At 39.7% G+C, this 21,930-nt stretch overlaps 1 protein-coding gene across 1 annotated transcript in view; it reads left to right on the forward strand.

The window, feature by feature from the left end:
- The window catches only part of mgat3b (beta-1,4-mannosyl-glycoprotein 4-beta-N-acetylglucosaminyltransferase b), a 53,580-nt gene that overhangs the window by 23,602 nt on the left and 8,048 nt on the right, over positions 1-21,930 (forward strand). The window contains exons 2-3 of the mRNA XM_058403864.1: positions 18,700-18,892; positions 21,327-21,696. Coding sequence (XP_058259847.1) covers positions 21,328-21,696 — 369 coding nt within the window. The 5' untranslated portion in view covers positions 18,700-18,892; position 21,327. The remainder of the gene's footprint in view (positions 1-18,699; positions 18,893-21,326; positions 21,697-21,930) is intronic.

Here is a 21,930-nt window from a genome sequence, read left to right on the forward strand (position 1 = left end):
TCCTCTAGCAGCGCATTTGTGAGGTCAGGCACTGATGTTGGACAAGAAGGCCTGACTCACAGTGTCCGCTCTAATTCATGCCAAAGGTGTTCTATCAGGTTGAGGTCAGGATTCTGTGCAGGATAGTCAAGTTCCTCCACACCAAACTCACTCATCCATGTCTTTATGGACCTTGCTTTGTGCACTGGTGTGCAGTCATGCTGGAACAGAAAGGGGTCATCCCCAAAAAAGCCTGAAAAAATAGTCTGAATAGAATAGAACTCCAAATGCCGGTCCAAGTAAAAGTGGACGAGGACCATCTAAAAATGGAACAATAACTCCAAATAGATCCATTTTTTTTGTTTTTGTTTGCATCTATAGACCAAAATGCAGACTGTTTTCAGGCTTACGTATTTTTTTGTTATAAGCGTTAACGACAAATTCAATATCCTTATTCTTCTGTTAGATAATTACTACTTGTTTATATTGTTTTAGATTTAGTGTTATTTAAACTTGAGACAAAACATATAAAAGAATAAACTGCTGACGTAAACAAAGACGAAACGTTCATCGGATGTTCACTGAGCTACCTAGCTTGTTCAATCTGATTAGCGACTTATCTTGCTAACACTATGATTTAACTTTTGGAATGTTGGGATAATATTACGGATAATGCAATGTAACTGATGTGAATACTAATCATATTGATGTACCTGTAGAAAAAACAAAACTTGTCCCACATAGGCAAATGTGGGCATTTGCATAATATCGAGCTATGCACAACTGTGTTTGCCATTTTGAAGCTCTGCAGGTAGATAAACAGGATGCAGTGTGAATGGATATGCACCGTTAGAACGGGGATTTTTTGGAAAGTAAGCACGTGTTTGGTAGTGAGAAGGAGTTGGAGAAGGAATAAATAAGGCTGGAATAAAGCTGGGTTTAGAACTAGAGAGCAGAGATGAGAGAAAAGTGATGAAAGACACCAAGTGTATAGAGTATGGACTAATAATTCTTTACTGCTGAAGGGGAAAAAACAGAGCAAGCGTCATTTTGTGCCTCCGTATCTGTCACGGCTTCAACATTTCTCCTGGAGCACATCCAAATGGTTTCAAATTTCGTTCCTCTTTTTCAAGAATGCGTTTGTGTTTGCAAGTGTGTATGTGTCTGTGTGTGTCTGTCTGTGTGGGTGGGAAGCACGCTTGTCCTCGAATCATCCCTTCTTTGTGTTGTGTCATTAAATAGTGTGGCGTCATTGCTGAGAACGCAACCCATCTCCTCTGTGTTCCTCAGGGAGCCGTAGTATCCAGAATGCCCTCTCACTCTTATGCAATATGCATGGGAAAATTAATCGGCCAATTACATTTGAGAACGGAGATGGAGCCATGCTAGGAAGGTAGCCAAGCAGATTGCCCAGTGTGACCTGTGCTGGGATTAGAGTTACGAGAAAAAATAGAGTTTATGGTTCACGGTTTTTAAAGTATAACGTGTGCAGCTAGAGTAACTTTTGAAATACACTATATTGGCAAAAGTTTTGAGAAATCTGTCTTTACATGCACATGAATTTAATATGGAGTTGCCCCACCCTTTGCAGCTATAACAGCTTCAAATCTTCTGGGAAGGCTTCCACAAGGTTTAGGAGTGTGTTTATGGGAATTTTTGACCGTTCCTCTAAAAGCACATTTGTTTGTCACATGTTGGACGAGAAGGCCTGGTTCACAGTCTCTGCTCTAATTCATCTCAAAGGTGTTCTATCAGGTTGAGGTCAGGTCAAGTTCCTCCACACCAAACTCGCTCATCCATGTCTTTATGGACTTTGCTTTGTGCACTGGTGTGCAGTCATGAACGGGAAAGTGGTCATCCCCAAACTGTTCCCACGAAGTTGGGAGCATGAAATTGTCCAAAATGTCTTGGTATGCTAAAGCATTAATAGTTCCTTTCATTGTACCAAATAGGGCTAAGCCCAACCCCTGAAAAACAACACCTGAATTCATGATTTGGAGGGGTGTCCCAAAACTTTTGCAATATAGTGTAACTACAGTCATATATACACACACACACACACACAATGAATGTTTCAGTATTAATTACTACACAGCAAGGATATTCCACATGCCACAATTAAACATTTGGAGATTTAAAGTTTAAAATGTCTGAGGATCGATGCTTAAGTTTTACTCTGTCAGACTAATATAGTAAAACTGGTAGTAATTTTAACCAACACGCCATTTGCTGCTTCACCTCAAACCCCTGTATCATGTCAGTGTCACTAAGTAAAGAGACGTGCATCAGTGCTTCAGCCCTTTAGTTTGTCCACCTCTTACTTCTTTATCTTTATCTCCACTACTCCAACATTCATGCTAATGCAATCATAAAAGCCAAACACGCTCAACTCGTAAAACGCTAAGCAACCGAGTCTCTAGTGTTATTCAGCATAACTGCATTGTACAGCTGCACTGTGTACTGAAAAGTTACGTCCCAATGTTACTCCTACGCTGGATTTACATTCATAGCTTTTAATCATTTTCATTTTCAGGAGCCGACAGCAATCTGATAGCCATCACTTATGTTTATGATGTTTAAACATCATTGTAACAGTACGAGCAATGACCTGCTGTGATAGTAGTTTTATGTAGCTCTAATAACACTTCACAGAAACAGCAAAAATATAGCGTAAATCAGCAAATCACAAACGATTATAGATATACATATTTAGATGGCTGTTTTCTTTCAATATCTATATGCATTAGCATATAGCTATCTCTCTTTTTTAAACACTTAAGACTAAAGCTTTGTACATTTAGCTCACACAATTTTTATTTAAGCTTCACACTCACAGTGGCTAACTTGATACCTAGCTAGCAAACATTAGCTGTTTTCTTAAAAAAATATCAGAAAAAGGTGTTTTCATAGCACCACATTATCCCTGGTGCTAGTCCTAGCTTTACTTTAGCTAAATGCTCTTTGAGGTGCTCTTAAAAGCTACTGTAATAGAAAAATATGTTTACTGGACTCTTTCATGTATTCTATGAATACTCATGTATTCTATGAATACTCGCATTGAGTGACTAGCTTTTTATAGCCAATAAGCTCTGATACCACTAACTTTGCTAGCTAACGTTACTTTTAAATTGATTAAAGCTCATCTTAGCAGTACTAAATCAATTGTTCAGCATTACAAATCCATCATAGCTAACCGGTCTGACTAATGAAACAGTATTACCTTACATTCATGCTAAAAAATCATTTAAAACATGCTGACTCACGCTAACTAGCAAGTTAGCTTAAGTGCTTTAAAATGTTTGAAACCTTTAGCAAAGCTATACCAGTGGACTATACCGTATTGTTTTTGTTATTAGACGTTTTTTAATTTGTTATTATTACTTTATTCAGTATTAAACATGACTGAACATGTTAGAGATTTGAATCGGATGAAGTGAAGCAGAGGGAAACGCTAAGCCTAGAAAAGAAAACGTTGTAGTTTTAACTAAGACATGGTTAAGCGCCAAGATATTCATTCACACAGACTGAATTTCCCCAAATTTCCCAGAATCTGAGCATCAGGAGGGGTTGGCTTGGCTCTGCATTTTTCTGCTCTTCTGTTTGTTACTGTAACACTGTAGTTACCTAAGGAGTGCTAAAGCATTTGGCCTAAGTTGTATTATGAGAATTGACTATTAGCTTTCAGGAAATGGCGGAATATGTAGAAGAGAATGTTCTTTTATTTTTTTTTTATACTGGTGTATATTTTGCTGCAAAAAAATTAAGGCTTTGAAGATTCTATAGCACTGACCGGACCACTTAAAGGTGCAATGGTTGATTTTGTTTCATCCTCTTTTGTTTAATATTTATTGAATATGATTAGAAAAAAACAACAGATTAAGTCACGGCCTTCACAGAAGTGTATAAAGTTGTGAGTTAAAAACCCGTTTAGAAAACGCGGTTCTGGTCCGGAATGCTTGCTTGTGTTTGGGTGGATGTTCAAATATAGACGATATCCTCTGGGGGCAGAGTTCCGGGAAACATTGGGGTGGAGCTCCGAGGCATAATCTTGGAAAATAAGATTTCACTTTTAATGGAAAACTTCATCATGAAACTGTCATTATATATATTATAATTTGTAATTATACATCACTTATGTTGACATTTTTTACATTGGATGCCATTATAACTGTGCGTTATGTGTTTATTTTATATGATTATATTAAGATAAGCAGACAAATATCACAAGGAGACATTGTCTGCACAGTTAGAATGGCATACAGTGTAAAAAATGTCAACATAAGTGATGCTGTCAATATTTTTACAGCAACAGACTGAGTTTCTTATTTTTTGTTATGTAATTTTTTTTTTTTTTTACAGTTACCATTTTCAAGACCCCATGAACGCAGCAGAACTCTCACCATCTACCTGTCGGCATTGTGAACTGTCGGAAACCGTACCACAGATGTGTGTGTCGATGACGGAAAATGTCACCTGAGAATTTCATTACAAAATAAATTTTGAATGCCACTGAATATTAGATTAATTATAAAGATTAATAAACCAGTTCTTTGATTAGATTTGTCCTTTAACGTTACGAAAATGTCTAAAGGGCTTGTGATTAATTGCTGCCTTTTGGTTCTGACTTGTGTCCGGTGGCAGCACAATGAGGTGATGAAATCTTTTGTCAACGTTAGTTATATGATTAAAAATTAAATTACGCTCCTGAATCATTACGCTCAACCCTATCAATCATTACAAGGCTTCTTGAGATGATGTTATTGTGTCAGGTCAGGGCAGCCGTTGCACTCGCAAACATTTACTGTGTGCTTTTCTGCTAAAAGCGAGATGCTTTCGACAAGCCTTTATGGTTAATGATGTATGACACCTGCGACTGTGGCTGCGTTTACATACCACAAAGTATTTATTTAGTTTTATTTTTTAAATGACTCCGAAAAACAGTTACCGAAAGGCTTCATGTGTAATGTTTGTGTTTGCTTACTGGAAAGGTTTCTCCAAAACGTGAATTAACGCATTGTTTCTTTTCACACAGGCAGCATTGATCAGATAAGACAAGTTTCCTTTCCTGTTTTTTTTTTCCTGTTGCTATGATTAATGTTGCTAACAAGTCGACCTCAAGCAAAATATAATCACTAAATATAGTATTCGCCTTTAAGTTTACAGCCAGTTTAGTTCTGCAGTAATGCAGAAATGTGGAACGGACTTAGTGATTTGGGTTTTGCCACCGACATTCTGTAACTTGGAAAGATTTTTTTTTTTGTTTTGCTCATTTTTCTATCATGCTCTGAGGTCTTACAGTATTATGAAAGATGAGATGTAACCTAAATCTATAAAGGTTCGTTAACCTGAAGCAACTTGTTAGAAGTGTTATAAACTGACTATATTTGTGGGAAACTGTCATTTCTGAATTACACATTTAAACTCTATATATAGAGAAGAAATGGTATTTCAACTGGTGGAAGCTTGGTGGCTTAGTGGTTAGCATATTTGCCCTGCCTCTAAGAGGTTAGGGGTTTGATTTCCGCCTCTGCTTCTTCACACGCTTCGGGGGGTTTCCTCTAGGTACTTCAGTTTCCTCCCCCAGTCCAAAGACACGTGCTGTATGCTGACTGGCCTCTATAATGGTCTATAAAATGTGAATGTGTGCCGAACCCTGTACAGGATTTCCCCTGCCTTGTTTCCCGTGTCCACAGGGATTGACTCGAGGTTCTATGTGACCTTGTGTAGGATAAGCGCTCCAGAAAATGGATGGATCAACTAACTTCAATTGACTTTACTTTCTAAAACATGGAACTGCTGAATATTTGAATCTGATTGGTTAGAATTGTCTCTCGTTCTAGGTTTTTCTTTTTTTTTTCCAGCTCATTCTCAGGGAATTAAAATCATTTTCTGATATAACAAAAAGAAAAAAGTAGACTTGCTGATATGGTTTCCTGTTAGGAGATGTTTTAGTTAAGATTTATGGAAGGAGTCTCCAGTGTCAGTGGTTTGTTGACAGGAGTTTTTCCACCATGTTAGAGTCTTCAGGACAGAAAACTTTATATTAAATTTAAATGGATCTGTTCTTTAATAAATAAATAAATAAATAAACAAAACTATAATCGTTTACTAATTGCTGTGGTATAAAGAAACCTAGAATCTACTTCAGGATAATTAACGGTCATATCAACCTGCAACCAGCAGTAGAAATGGACAAGATGTCCTCATCATAGTGTAGAGTTATATAACAGCCCATAGCTAAGGGTGTAGCCGTGACCTCGGAGAGCCGGCAATGCTGAGGGCAACACGGGTTCCTGTAAAGTTTTAAAACAAAAACAACATGCATGCGACTGAAGGAAAATGTGTGTGTGTTTGTGCACGAATGGCCAAACTCTGAATGGGGAAAGTGGAAAAGCTTGTGTTGTGTGTGGGTGAGTGAGAGAGCACAAGTATGGTGGCGTGTGTGTGTGTTTAAGGCCGATAGAGCAAGAAAGAGCAGTGAGAAAGGACACTGACTGTGTATATGTTTGGTAGGTTAGTGTGTGTGTGTGTGTGTGTGTGTGATTTTATTGAGGCAAGACCTTATCAGGGCATTAATATGAACTGCCACTGGTTTGAACACATAACACAAGCTTCAGGCTCTTCTGTGTGTGTGTGTGTGTGTTACAAAGAACATTTTGTGCAGGGCAGTTTGTACGTAAACGGCACCTGGATTATTTCTTTATCCCGACTCGCACTGAATGCTTAAACATCAGGCAGCTTGAAGCACATCTCTAGTGTTCGACTCGTTTCAGAGCCAAACTGAGACTGACGCTAGCGCACAAACAATCAGCATGCTGACTCTCAGCTTCTCTCCGTCTCCTCTGTTCTTCCCATTGCTCCGTCTCTCGGTTCTCGTACCCGAATTTTATTTGCGCGCTCTGGTGCTTTATGTAACCAGATTAACATCAGCTGCTGAAACACTTCTGTGTTTGTCATCCTTTTATCCTTTTTTTTTTTTTTTAAATCCTACCATCCCTACTATTCCATTAAAATTCTCCATCCTGTTTGGAGCCCAACATCCTGCTTTCTGAGAAAGACAGTGAGACTTCAGAAGCCTCTCTCTCTCTCTTTTTCTCTCTCTTCCCCCTTTTCTTTGTCCTGCCTACTTTTTTTGTTTTTTTATTATTCCTCTTACTATCTAGCTATCTCTCTTCCTTTCGGTATATGTTGTTCGGTTGATCTATCTGTCTGTCTGTCTGTCTGTCTGTCTGTCTGTCTTATCTCATCTCTCTCTCTCTATCTATCTGTCTGTCTTTCCATCTGTCTCTCTCTCTGTGTCCAGAATGTTTTTTTTTTTATATGCATGTTAATTTTTCTGAGAACACATGAAAGAAAAGGCAAATTTGATATTTTAAACATTCATGAAAACTGACAAAGCAGCAGCATCAACATGGCAACAGACACACACACACCTACAGTTTCCATCACACTTTGTTGCATCTTCTCTTAAGGCAAATGCTTCTCACATATGCAAGGTTTACTCTAGTTGAAAACTCTGGTCTAATTAAACCTCTTTTTTCCATCTGCTTGAATTCGTTGTGAACAGACTAAAAACGAAAAATATCCTTAAGCACAATTAAAAATTCATAGAGAAACGGGTTAATGGAAGTAGCAAATGAGCAGAATTTATTAACAATCACGGTATAGTGCTTCACTCCATTGTGGAAATGTACACTTGAGTACTGCTACCTAAAGCAAAATCTGCAAAAAGAAATAGAAATTCTAGAGCAGTAAGGAAATAATTCTATAACGAGATGATCATGATCTCCAAAAGTCCTATACTGACCTGACCTCTGTGTCTAGTACTGTCTAGCATTTGGTGTATTAGCCTATTGTTAATATGCTCTCGATATGAAAAAGGCACTTGAATGCGAAGCAACGTTTATTTTAACCCAAAGAGATAACGTCACTGTTTTGACATTGCTGCAGTTTCCTTGTCTGTTTTGCACTGCATCACTTCCAGCTAGTTATAGCACACCGAAACCACAGCCTTGAGTCTGACTGTCTCGTACACTATTCTGATCAGACATACAACAACTGTTTTTGTAAAATTTAGTTAGATAGGTAGGGTTATAGGTCCAGAGCAAATAATTTTCAAATGTTTGTACACTGATCAGGCATAACATTATGACCACTGACAGGTGAAGTAAATAAGACTGATTATCTCCTCATCATGGTACCTGTTAGTGGGTGGGATATATTAGGCAGCAAGTGAACATTTTCTCCTTAACGTTGATGTGTTAGAAGCAGGAAAAATGGGCAAGCATAAGGATTTGAGCAAGTTTGACAAGGGCCAAATTGTGATGACTAGACGACTGGATCAGAGCATCTCCAAAACTGCTGCTCTTGTGGGGTGTTCCCGGTCTGCAGTGGTCAGTATCTATCAAAAGTATTCTTTAAGTCCTGTAAGTTGCGAGGTGGGGCTTTCAGTGGCTTCAAGGATCTGCTGCTAACATCTTGGTGCCAGATATCACAGCACACCTTCAGAGATCTTCAGAGTCCATGCCTCAACTGGTCAGGGCTCTTTTGGCAGCAAAAAGGTGCCCAACACAATATCAGGCAGGTGGTCATAATGTTATGCCTGATTTGGTGTATATCGCTTAAATATCTTTTTTTGGGGGGGGGCATTTTGAAGTTAGAATTGCAGAGGCTTTAAGAAGACGGAAGAACGAGAATGCAATTGTGGCGCGATTAGCATTATGGCTTTGTTTATTCTGCCTGCTGTTGTCTTAGATTTGCATTTTCTTTGTTCAGTGGGTGTGTGCTCTACAGTAAGAGTAGGAGGGGAGAAGGTTCCTATAAACCGAATGTAGCTTTGGCCTGATGTGACCTAACGCCACCTGTGTGAAAAATAAAGACAGTGGTACAGAGATGAGTCAGAGAAAGAGAGAGATGGGGTACAGATGGAGGAATGGGGAATCCTCAGATGCCGTGAGACAAGAGGTAAGATTCTACGCTTGAGCTAGTTCACTGAACTCGTTTCAGCGCCTCTGAAATACTGCGAGCTCTTACACATTTGCTAAGGCAGGATGACAAAGGAGTATGAGAAAGACAGAAAAAAAAAAAGAGAGATGCTGCAGAGATGGAAGCAAAAGCACGGGTGATGCATACATGAGTGTTTATAAATAGAGAGAAAGCCGGAAAGAGTATTAGAATTTGTGCCAGTAAAACTCTAGTGATTCGAATCGAATTAGAAAGCGGGAGAAACGCGGCTTTACCAGAAACGCAATCTCAATGGGTGTACTTATTTTAGCAGCACAGGTGAAGGGAGAGGATTGCTTTGAGGTGGTGTTTGGGGTCGAATTCTGCAGCAGTAGTGGTTATAAAAGACTTCATGTGAGGGTAGAATACTACAAGTCTATTCTCCCTGTAGCGCTGTAAATTATAAAATAGGCTAATCGTTTTTTTAACAAGAAATCCATGCTGGTCGAAAACAACAAACGTTGCTACGCCGGGTATTGAGCTAAACCGTAATCTTATTCCTGGATCAGCTGATCTTTTTCATGCTTCGCAAAGCAGTAGTGCAGAAGAATGCTTCCTGAAACCGCTACAGATGATACTGCTAGGGTTTCGGGGCTAAAACAAATCATGATGAAACTGTTGTGAATTATTTGCTTTTATACCATGTACTATGCATCAAATAGCTTGACTCAAAACTACTAAAATATAGTGTTGAAGCGATTAGCAACTCTACCATCAAGACACAATATACCGCTAACTTTTCGAGCTTTTTTTTTTTGGCTCTATTTCTTTATTTTCGATGCAAATATTTTACCAGTGGCTTTTACAGCTTTTCTGTTAGCTCGGTTTGTTAGCACCTCAGCGTTAGTTAGTTTAGTGCTCTCACTGGAGTATCCAGAAAAACGAAAGAAACTCCAATTTCAAGCTTTGTTAGCTCTAATTGTTAGCTCAATTTGTTAGCGCCTCAGCTTTTGTTAGTTTAGCTCTCTCACTTGATTAGCACCTTAGCTTTTGTGCGCAGAGGAAGATGGAATGTCCAGGAAAAAAAACACTAAACCAAGTAACAAGCATTTACAACTTTTGTTAGCTCTGTTTATTAGCACCTGTATTAGCTTTTGTTAGCGTAGGAGGGTAGAGTATCCATGAAACCTTTTAAAGAAAGGTACAGAAAAAAAGTATTTATCTTCGTTTACCTCACAGGGTTCGTTTGGTTAGTTTGCTAGGTTAGTGGCGTAGTCTTTTTTTACCTCAGCTCTCTATTATATAGTTAGCATTATTATATTTGCTAGCCTTTGCCTGGTTTGTTGTTTGCTGTGGTTTAATAAGCTAAGAAAACAAGAATGTGACAAAACTCAAATGGAATTTAGGTGAAAAGGGGAAGCTAGGTGAAATGGATGAATATATTCATTTTGTGTGTGTGTGTTTGTATCTGTGTGTTCATGATAACTCTTCAAAGCTCTCTCCCCTCCCACACTTTTGTCGGGTCACTTGGTTCACACAGATCATTAAATCAATAAAACTGTAATAAATCTTGACGTCTCCTACACATTTAGACATCTTATTCTCCCCCCCCCACGTTAACAGCTTGTTCTCTCTTGCTACACATGACAGTCTGGCTCCTCCTGAGCTCCAGGCTTCGGCTGCAGTAGACGTTTTTGCTTGAACAAACTGAGGTCATTGCTAATACGCCTTGTCTGAACACAGGACAGCAGATCAGTGTGCGTCTATAATAAAATAACACAATAATGGTAACAATGACAAACACCGCTACTACTTCAGTGCTCCATTTCGAGACGCTGCATTTTTACATTTTGTGGCAGAATTTCTTTCATCCTGAGAGAAAGAGAACACCAGATAGCAGTCTTTGAAGTTTATTTATTTATTTATTTATTTATTCATTCATTAGTTTACAAATTTGAACCTAGCACCGCAGATATTCATTTAAGCTAAGAAAAACTAAAACTCCATTCACGAGATGAAGAACATGACTGACTGATGTGTTTATTAAGATGCATTTATTAAAGTGCAAGTTCGATTGTTTCGTAATTTTTTCCTAATAAACAATTATTTTTTGCCTGTGTACAAGGTCTAACCATGCTTTCACTTATTCTAATTACCATAACTAGCATAATTAGTAGGACTATAATGAACAGCTAACAAATTCTGAATAGATACAAATACACATGAATAGAAGAAGCGTTCTTAGTTCTTTTTATATTTCTTATTTTTTAAGAAAGCTTGGTTTTTGCTTCCATGAGGAAATAAATCGTCATATATAAAGCTTGCAAGACAAACAAAGACCCTGTTCATTAATATGAATGTACGGCAATGTGTTATGCCTGGTTAGGGTTTATAGTAGGCCATGATTTTATAAATATTCTAGCAAATATGCACTGTATTGCCAACCGTTTTGGGACACATGGATTTGGTCTGCCCTTTGCAGCTATAACAGCTTCAACTCTTCTGGTAAGACATTCCACAAGGTTTAGGAGTGTGTTTATGGGAATTTTTGACCATTCCTCTAGAAATGCATTTGTGAGGTCAGGCACTGATGTTGGATGAGAAGGTCTGGCTCACAGTCTCTGCTCTAATTCATCCCAAAGGTGTTCTATCGGGTTGAGGTCAGGTCAAGTTCCTCCACACCAAATTCACTCATCCATGTCTTTATGGACCTTGCTTTGTGCACTGGTGTGCAGTCATGTTGGAACAGGAAAGGGGCATGAAATTGTCCAAAACGTCTTTGTATGCTAAAGCATTAAGAGTTCCTTTCTCTGGAACTAAGGTGCCAAGCCCAACCCCTGAAAAACAACACCTGAATTCAGTGATTCAGTGAAACTTTTGGCAATATAGTATAATTAATTATTATTATAATTAATGTTGTTGTGGTTGAGGAAATGTCAAGAGTCAGAATATACAGAGCATCCTGGCCTTTTGACTTCTGGGTTTCCCCGCAGTTTATTCCAGTAATGTTTATAGAGAGAGATAGTTCACTGTGTTACATACAATGATAACTCTTTTTTAAAAAAAATTTTTTAAGCTAAGATTCTAGTCTTTAAAAAAAAAACTCTGTTTCCTCGGACACAAATTTTGCATCTGATACTCCATGGCAGCAGTCAACATAAAGTGCATTGAAAAGAAGTTTTGCATAAAGCAAATGGGAACAGGAATGGCATTAATAAATCCTGCTATTCGGGTCTTTAGAGATAACAGTCTTCATGAACCAGTGGGTAGAGTTCATTTTTGGTGTTTGTCCAACTGCTCTTCTAACGACTTCGACTCAAGTGTACGCAGCTTTATTTCTCTCAGGACAAGATTTGAGAAGCAAGGTCAGTATGGTTGCAGGCAACTGAGTTAGGATGGGATTTTATTTAATTAAATAATAATTCAGACCAGATTTGGAACAGCGGCAGGTTGGAAATAATAATATAGCGTATTTAAAGCAATACCGTGATAAGAGCATTAACTCTAATGATAAAATATTGACCGATTTCCATGGTGTGTGTGTGGTGTGTGTGTGTGTGTAGTGCAGCGATTATATGGTTAACCCATTATAGATATTTTTCGCAGTGTTTTTCTGTGCTTTTGCACCGAAAACATCTCCTCAAATGGTTTACCAATTAGCAAAACCGCCTGGGTAGAAAAGTAGCTTTTGTCAAGATACCTCATTACATGCTACAGAGAGTAACTTAACTACTTTAAAAATATGTGTTTTGAGGGAAAAGATGGCACGCTCTGTGCTAAAGTAGCACCACAAAGTAAGAAAGTAAAAAAGCCTTAAGCTTAAGTTTGTCAGTCTGTGCAGGAAATCCACTGTTTGCAATGCTCTCTGACAAATAATAAATAATGACATACACCTGGGGACAAACTCCAATATAATAGGACCTCTGCAGGAAGTGGGTACTCATGTGCCTGAGTGAGATGGTTTAATTTTGCTGAGTGTGTGCTTTGGTGTGTGAATATGAGATACCTGACTACCCAGCGGCATGACGATAGTTAATAAGAAAACCCAAATTGCATTGCTTGATCTGATTCGGCAGAAATGAAGCTACTATTTTGGGAAGGTGAGTAATCAGCACTTCTCGGCTCGTCCTCTAAGGAATTTTTCATGTGTGTGCCTGTGTGTGTGAGAGAGAATGAGAGATAGAGAGAGACTTTGTTCTGTGTTAATGTACTGTTTAACCAATTATCTGTTGTACTGTTGAGGCCAAGGTGGGGATTGAAGAGAACCTGGTGAGGTGAAGGAAGTTGGGCTTCTGTGTCAGTTCTAGTTCTAGTTCTTGCAGTCCTGAAAGGAGGTGTGGCTTCTGTGGTTATCAGTTTCGGTAAAGCAGTTGTGGCCTCTGAATGCCAGTCCCATTGGAGGAGTTCTGGCTCCTCTCTGTCCCAGTAAAGGAGTCTTATCTGTCTCAGTAAAGGAGTTGTGGCCTCTGTCTGTCCCCATTAGAGGTGTGGCCTCTCTCTGTCCCAGTAAAGAAGTCTATCTGTCCCAGTAAAGGAGGTGTGTCTTCTGTCTGTCTTCATTAAAGGAAGTGTGGCCTCTGTCAGTCTATGTAAAGGAGTTGTGGCTCCTGTCCGTTTAAGTAAGGAAGGTGTAGCCTCTGGCTGTCCCAGTAAAGGAGTTGTGGCCCCTGTCTGTCCCTGTTAGAAGTGTGGCCTCTGTCTGTTGCAGTAAAGGAGGTCTGGCCTCTGTCTGTCCCATTAAAAGAGTTGAGGCCTCTGTTTGTCCCAGTTAAAGAGGTGTGGCCTCTGTCTGTCCCAGTGAAGGAGGTGTGCCCTCTGTCTGTCCTTATTAAAGAATGTGTGTGCCCTGTCTGTCCAAGTAAAGGAGGTGTGGCCTCCTTCTGTCCAAGTAAAGGAGGTGTGGCCTCTGTCTGTCCAAGTAAAGACGGTGCGGCCCATGTCTGTCCCAGTTAAAGGGGGTGTGGCCTCTGTATGTCCTTTATTAAAGAATGTGTGGCCTCTGTCTCTCTTAATAAAGGAGGTCTGGCCCCTGTCTGTCCCAGTGATGGAGGTCTGGCCTCTGTTTTGGCATTTTTCAAAACAGCGTAACAAGTCCTTAATATTCAACTTTAATATTCAAGGTGCTGGCTGTACCATATTGAGTTGTTGGCTACATTAAATGAGTTTTCCAGACACGCTGAATCTTTAATTATGTATCAAAATGCTCATTGTATAGTCTCCGAAGAAGAAACGCCGCTACTATAGGGTCACTCTTTCAAATCAAAGAGCTTCATTCCACTTTCATATTTGAGTTTAGCTGTAAATTATCCAGTTCAGCTGTGTGTGTTTGCAGGTTTTCTGCTTTGTATGTGCAGAGAGCTCAGATGAGATCTTTTCCTCCTGTAGCGGCTTAGCTGCATTATTGATGAGGGCATTGAGGTGACTCGCTGGATTGTAGAACTCCATTTCAGTGGAGACCGGATTTATTCACTTTGGCTCTGGGAGACAGGCTGCAGGAGCATCTCTCTCTCTTTCTCTCACTGACTGACACACACACACACACACACTCACAATCAGCTGGGAGAAATCCTCTGCTCCCTGTCCAGTACACTTCCATTATTGATGAATACTTTTTGCTGGCTAGCCCTTTCCTCACCTTGCCAGTTCCTCTTTCTATCTCTCTATCTCTCCTTCCATGTCTTTCTTTTGCCCCTGCTCTTCCAGTGTATCCCTCGTTTAATCTTGTTGTATTATTCAGTGTGGGTCTGTACCCTGATCTGCTCCGGTGCCTGCTGGCCGTCTGTCTGACGCCGTTCTTGGGTGTGAAGCAACATCACGTTGAAACCGGAGAACAGCACGGGCATCGTGTAACCGATTCAGCAGACACAAACTACAATTCCAAAGCCGAGGTGTGAAGTTATACCTGGCATTAAGAAATGTGATACGAATACATCATTAATTTTAAGCCTAAATTGGCATGCATGATGATGTCAGGATAGTCTCATCACATTTTGGCCAGTTTTTTAAAGAACTCACCAGATGGCAGTCCAAGAAACTTGTATTGCTATGTTTATTTGATAAATTACAGAAGGATAAAAGCAATCCTCTTAAGTCCATTTGAATAAATATATTAGATCGCATCCTTCCACCAATATTTTAATATTTGTGCCGTCCTGGCAGATTTATTTGACATTCAATTTTATCTTTTATTTTTATTATCATCTTATCTGTCTCTTTCTCCTCCTCTTCTAAATTCTTCCTTGATTTAGATCAGGACCTGACCAGTATTATCATTAAAATACTTAAAATCAGCCAGATACTGGTTCTGTAGGAAATCCATATTCATAAGTATGATGTTGGAAATGTATTGTAGGGAGCTGATGGCTGTCACATGGGCGGGATCCAGATGCTTGATGAGAGTGTTTCGTCTCCATTTCTAAGTTTTGTCTTGTTTAAGAGGTCACCATTTTGATATTTATTGTCCTTGACTTGACTTGATGTTTTCTGCAACTTTTCCTGCTGTCTGAGAAATTGACAGCCATCTACAGTATATAAGCCCTGTTTAGCTAAAGTGGCACACACTTTATTTCTGATGATTTTATCAGCTGATGTTATCTGAGATGATATTGCTTGTCAGAGCCACCTGAAAACTATGGTTCTCCGCCTTCTCAGCTAAAGCAGTCACACATAAAGAACATTCACCTGGCAGAAAAACCAGTGCAGCTTCTGGTAGTAGTTACTTTTACTTCCTGTCGATTTTTATCTGGGTGAATTTGACTGGTGAGTTTGCAGAAACTCGCTCTTGAGTCAAAACAAAAAAAAAAATCAGAATTCTTTTGATGGGTGTATAATAGAAAAACTGCTTATTGTTGTGGTTACTGGATATTGATATTTAGCTACCATTGCTTGACACACATCTGAATGGGGGGAAAAAATAACCGTCTCTGCCTCATTATGCCGTTTAATTAGCCATATTTCACACTTCTGGCTGTCTAATTCAAACTGATGGCCTTCTAGTGGCTGGGCAAAACTTGACACTCTTATCAGGAAATATAGAAATAGCCTTTATTTGTCACACATGCAGTACATTCCAGCACAGTGAAATTCTTTCTTCACATGTCCCATCCTTGGAGGTTGGGGTCAGAGCGCAGGGTCAGCCATGATACAGCGCCCCTGGAGCAGAGAGGGTTAAGGGCCTTGCTCAAGGGCCCAACAGTGGCAGCTTGACGGGTGCTGGGGCTTGAACCCCCGATCTTCCGGTCAACGACCCAGAGCCTTAACCACTTGAGTCCTTGTTCTCCAGAATTGAGTCATGATATATGCTATCAGAAATGTTTGTTTGATAGCATAATTCATAAAGAGGTTCATCTAATTCAGGCAGGTTGAATGTAAAATCCTGCTGGGAAAAGGGGGGGGCATAAAGGGGGGGGGTCATGAGGGTTTACATTTAAAGGTACGTCCATTGTACCTTCAGTAAATTTGCCTACGTGTGGTGTACCATTAATTAGCTTTCAGATTAAAGCTTTAAACTGACATCTGTGGTTTGTTAAGGTACAATTATACACCATAAATTATTTTAAAGGTGAAAGATGCATACAAAAGATGTACCTTTTATTATACCACCCCAGCAACAAGAATGGTTCAGAGTATGGCTGATTGCTGCAGCGAAGAATTAGAAATACATGAATGTCTCTTTTGTCATAATTACAAAGAGGATCTTCAGAAGCAATTTCGGTAATGACTTTTACTGACCTTTACATCTTTGTTTTTATGGATAAAGAAAGGAATTTCACTGGTCAGTTCTTCATTTTTCCAAATATGACTCATTTTAGTGGTCACCAATCAATCTACACACAGACGTACAACCAAGAGAAATGGATACCAAAATAGATTCCTGTTAGCAGTAGACTTCCTAATTCAACATCCAGGGAGCAAATAAAAGCAGCCTAACACTTTTGATCCGGCTAAAAGTCTTGAAGCAGGCATGAATATTAAACACTAGAGGTAGGCATGTCACCCAGCGGGAGATTCTTTATTAGGAAAGTGATATGCCTTTGGTGAAAAGCCTATCAACGTGGTCCAAGTCACAGCACATCTGTCGTACTTTAATTGCGCGCAAGACGACAGATGGCTTTCAGCGTTCAGAGTCTTAACGAAGCCTGTCACTAAATCCAATAGTTATGCATGATCATTAGTAACTTTGATTGAGATGCATGGTGGAAAGGAAATCAATGCAAATGATTGTAGCCAGCTCACGGTTAAAGAGGTTAAGAGCAATGGGACTATCATACCAGCTGTTGGCAGCCAGAGAAAGTATGAAGTGAGACCAAGACCAGGACACTGCAAGGACACAATATTTACCGATTGTCTGCACTGTCAGCAAAAAATAGCTCGGATTGTGCCGGGGAACATCATCTGAGCATTGTAAATGGTATGTAATGGATATCGACAGAGGTCAGGTTAGACGTGCTCCACAGAGGGCATGTCCACATCTTTATGTCCATAAATAAATTCCAGCTATTTCTGGAACATTCCACCGCCCACCGGGAGACATTGTCTAAGGGCGAGGTCTGTGACCTAGTTTTTTCACAGAAAGCTGTCCCTTCAGTCACACAGAAATCTCTCAAATGGTTTGTGCCATTTGAGAGATTTTCTATGAAAAATGGCACGGCACATCAGTTGAACAGTATGAGCCATTTAGGTTAGAATTTCTTCGCAAACTTCTTTTATGGTCTTCCAGTCTCCTGTCAGGTCAATTGTGCCTTGAATAGCTTGTGTTCTTATAAGTGTGTATCTAGGGCTCACAGTGGGACAACTCTGTGTTTTTAGATTTCGTTTGTGTTTGTTGAGAAAGTTTATTGTGTTAAACCCAGTTTTGGCTCCCAGTTGCACCCAGATTTCCTTTTGTGTTCCAATGGTTACCCACTAACGGTTTAAACTTTCATAGTTCGATAACCTAGTCTAAAATGAACAGACAGAAAACCGGTAATAGAGAGGAACACATTTTAATCACTATTTTGAAAATGTCACTGATGAGGTAACTGTTCAATTGTACAAAATTGTAAAAGCAGCTATTACTCACAAAGCCATTAAGGTTTTAGTTCTGCCTCGCCCCCTCCTGCAGCAGCAGCTGCTGGTATGACTGACATTAGGAAGAGGTTTGTTAGAATCAAATTATTACACGCGTTCCAATTATGTGTTTCGCTTTCAAGCTATTTCACCCTCTGTTTATTATCGGCAAATCTGCCTAAGCATAAGGTCCAAATATTTGGTTTGTTAATTTGACTGGCTCGATGTTCGGCCCATCCGCGGTCTCCTTGCCAATCCTGAGATTTGTGTTCCCTTAGATTAACAGGTGGCTATAACAACAAATAAACCATGGGGGAGAGATGCAGAGGCTCGATTGATGTGCGTTACAGCAGAAGCAATGGAACTATTAGGGTTCTTGGCAGTGTTAAGAGTCCTGGGGTTTTGATCCAGTCTTCATGGGGAGAGTGCTTGAGGAAACAAAATCAGTGCCTGATTAAACACACACTATAGAGTCTTTGGGGTATAATGTAGATCTATGCCCATGATCACTTGCTTTTTTGTATTCAAATGGAATATGATTAGAAAGACAGATAGAGAGACAGATTCCCCCATAGCGTGACTGCTTCAAATCACGACCTTATAAATGTCCATGATTGGCTAGGATTTTTCTGATTGACAGGCAGAGAGAGTTAACGTGTACATTTTTAGCTGTAGCATTTTCAATTTTTGACCCTGAAACCTGAAAACTATGCTTTCCTTCTTTTTCAGATAACGCAGCAGTCAGTCGAAAAACGAATAAATTGCACCTGGAGGAAAAGCTAATTCACCGAAGGGGAAAGGACGCAGGATGTCAAAGGCACACTTTCGATAGTGGTTACTTTCACTTCGCACCAACTTCTAGGCGAACTTTGGCCTGTGAATTGACGAACCTCAGCCTTGTGAGCCAATAGAAACCAAGAAGGTGAGACTGTCATCTCTTTGATTTGTTTGAAAAGGGAAAAAAAAAAAGATTAACTAGCTTTCACACCAGACTTTTGTCTCACGGTTTTCTTACTGTTGCTTGGCATTCAGGAAAAAATATATTAGCCAGTCTTGGCCATAGACATATGCTAGAGCTTTTTGTGATAGAATCCTGTTTTTTCATTTTTCTTTTTCTTCCTGTTAGAGCTTTCTTGTTAGCAATGTTGGCAACGCCTGGTGTAGCCCAAAGAGAGTACAGCTTATTATACTCTCTTAAATGTCTGGCTGCTGATGGCTGTGGCATTTTTTTTTTAGGATTCAAACCCATATGTAATACTAATATTCAAATCTAATATTCAAAATATTTTCACTTGCTAAGATGTTTTTGGCAGTGAATGGTTTCCGTCGCATTTTTGTCTTGTCTGAATTACTCCCACAGCTGCCACCTTGCCTACCATCAGATCTTCATTAGTATGAAAGAAATTCCCAAATTAGTATGTCTGCAGAGCAGGCAGACTGAAGACAAATATAATTCGTCTGGTGAACAAAACAGTTCACTTGAATGGGAAAGGACCCAAGAGGTATTGAGTTCAACTAGGTGAACTTTGACCTTGCAAATTTGCAAAGCTTGGAAAGATGAGCCACTGTAAGATAGCAGCATGTGTTACTTGTCTCTGGTTTCTAAACCAGAAAACGAAAAAAGCTCATTTCGCTGAAGGGAAAAGGATGTGCTTTTACATCTAATAGGGTTTTCTTTCACATAGGGTGGACTTTATCTAGGTGAACTTTGATAGGCAGTAGAAACCAGATGTGTGAGACTGTCATCACAGTGGTCAATTAAAAAATGAATGAGCTGCTATTGACCCTGAAAGTTACAAACTGGAAAATGAGTCAGTGGAAGAGAACAGGATGTGCTGGAGTTTCTGCCTTCTGAAAGAAAAAAAAAGGTCTTTATTTCTGGGTGACTTACAGGTGCCAGTAAATGGTATATGTAGCTATGTAGGAAGATCAGTAAACCAATTTATTTCACTTTAAATGGAATCACACCTTCACACCAGAGGAGAAAATAGCATGTGTTGATGTACTTTAACATATGGTACTTATCCACAAAACTCATGTCAGGCATCGAAAGGATCCTAGCAAGCACCCAGCTGACTTTTCTGTGCTAGGCTTTGTGTTGTGACCACACAGAAACCAAAACTAATAAACTCTTTTTAAAAAAAAAAGAAAAGAAAAAGGCAATGAGAGTGAAGTAGAGCATGAACCATATCATTGAAATTCTTTCACAACTGAGTTTCCAAACATGTCACCATTTCTTAAACATGATCTCAGCCCTGCAGGACTTGCTGTATTCATTATCATGAGGTTTATAATAATGAACGTAGCTAACACTTAAACCCAGTTCCGTCGTCTTAGCATCTTTTTTATATGCACTTTTTATATGCATATATAACTGCAAAGAGCAAACAGCCTTTCTTTCCCATTGCCCAGGAACCATATTGTTTAGAGGCAAATGAAGCATTTTTATTTATATGGTCACGCTTGTTCATTCTTTCCTGTCACATTCACTCCATGCACTTAACCACCTTCCCTGCTGTTATTCTGTATAAGGAGAGAAGCGGAAGGAAACCAAAAAAAAAGAAAAAAGAGCGAGAGAGAGGGCATGCAGCCCTGGAAAAGAAGAATAGGCAAGTGGGAATAGAAAAGGAATAAAAACACAGAGAAACAGGAACTCAGGCCTGCAGAATAAAGCCAAATACGCCCTGTCTTTCTCTTTCACTTTTTGTCCTTTTACTCTTTCCCTATTCATGCACACAGCTTGTACAGTTGAAGACAAGCCAGAAGTCTCTTTGACGAGGGTCACATCAGAGCCACAATGGCTTCATTCTCATCACTAGATTTTGTGAATTTTTTTTTTTGTTTTTTTTCCCCCTTGAGTGTGTCTCTTGCTCTCTTTTCATAACTCTTTTATCCTCCTGTGGCAGAACTAGCTATGACAAATATGACCTCTCTAGATTTAGCTGCAAAATGGAGGGCCATGGGGTCTAGGCCAGAGCAATTTGACATTCAGTCTGTGTATCAGATGCTATTTCAGCCAGATTGGGTGTCTCTGCTGCTGTCTGGTTTTCCTGCTTAAGGTGGACTGCAATCGATACAGAACATAAAGATGAATGAGAGGCTGGGAGCCAGTTAGATGACCTTAAATGATGGAGTGAAGGTCAGATTAGTTTAATGCAGGACCCTTTCCCAAAACAGATACTGTGTGGGATTAGTTTGGTTTTATTTGCATAGCTGGATCTAAATTAAATGCACAGGCTAGGCTTATATTGGAGCCTCAAAAAAGAAATGATTTTAAAATCCCAATATATCTAATGAAGTTTCTCTTTTTCTCCAAACCCCTCATCCCCCACCTTCCCTTGTTTATATATTCATAGGATGAAAATGCGACGCCACAGAGTGTTTTTACTTTGCACCGTGGGGCTGTGTGTCATTTCTTTCCTGCACTACTACAAGGCCCTGCATTACGTGTCTCTGCTACGGGAACTTACAGCACCCTACCCAAACATCAAGTCCTTTATAATGGTGACTGGATTCTTCTGGAAAGAGAAAGCCACCCCACTGTCCAGTGCCTCTCCAGAAGAGGCACCCCCACCAGTCCTCAGACCCTCAGAGACCAGGCACCGGCCTCAGGAAGGAACCAGGGGCATAGGTGCAGGAGTGGAGTTGAACATTGCCGGAGAACCCAGAGCACCACAGCCTTGGGTGAGACCAGAGGAACCGCAACACAAAGATCCAGCCCCTAAGGTAAAGAAAACTGTTGCTATTTTATATTATTGTAATGTCCAAAAGGCTTGATATGAGAAATATATACTGTTTATACACTGTATGGCTAAAAATAGTATGGGCACCTGAGCACAAATGTGTTTGCTAAAGATTCCATTCCTAAATCATTAATATGGAATTGGTCCTCCCTAGTTTGATTTTCAATTTATCCCAAAGGTGTTCAGTAGGGTTGAGGTCAAGGCTCTGTGCAGGCCA

The sequence above is a fragment of the Hemibagrus wyckioides genome, linkage group LG11 (genome assembly GCF_019097595.1).
Source record: "Hemibagrus wyckioides isolate EC202008001 linkage group LG11, SWU_Hwy_1.0, whole genome shotgun sequence".
Lineage (NCBI taxonomy): Eukaryota > Metazoa > Chordata > Actinopteri > Siluriformes > Bagridae > Hemibagrus > Hemibagrus wyckioides.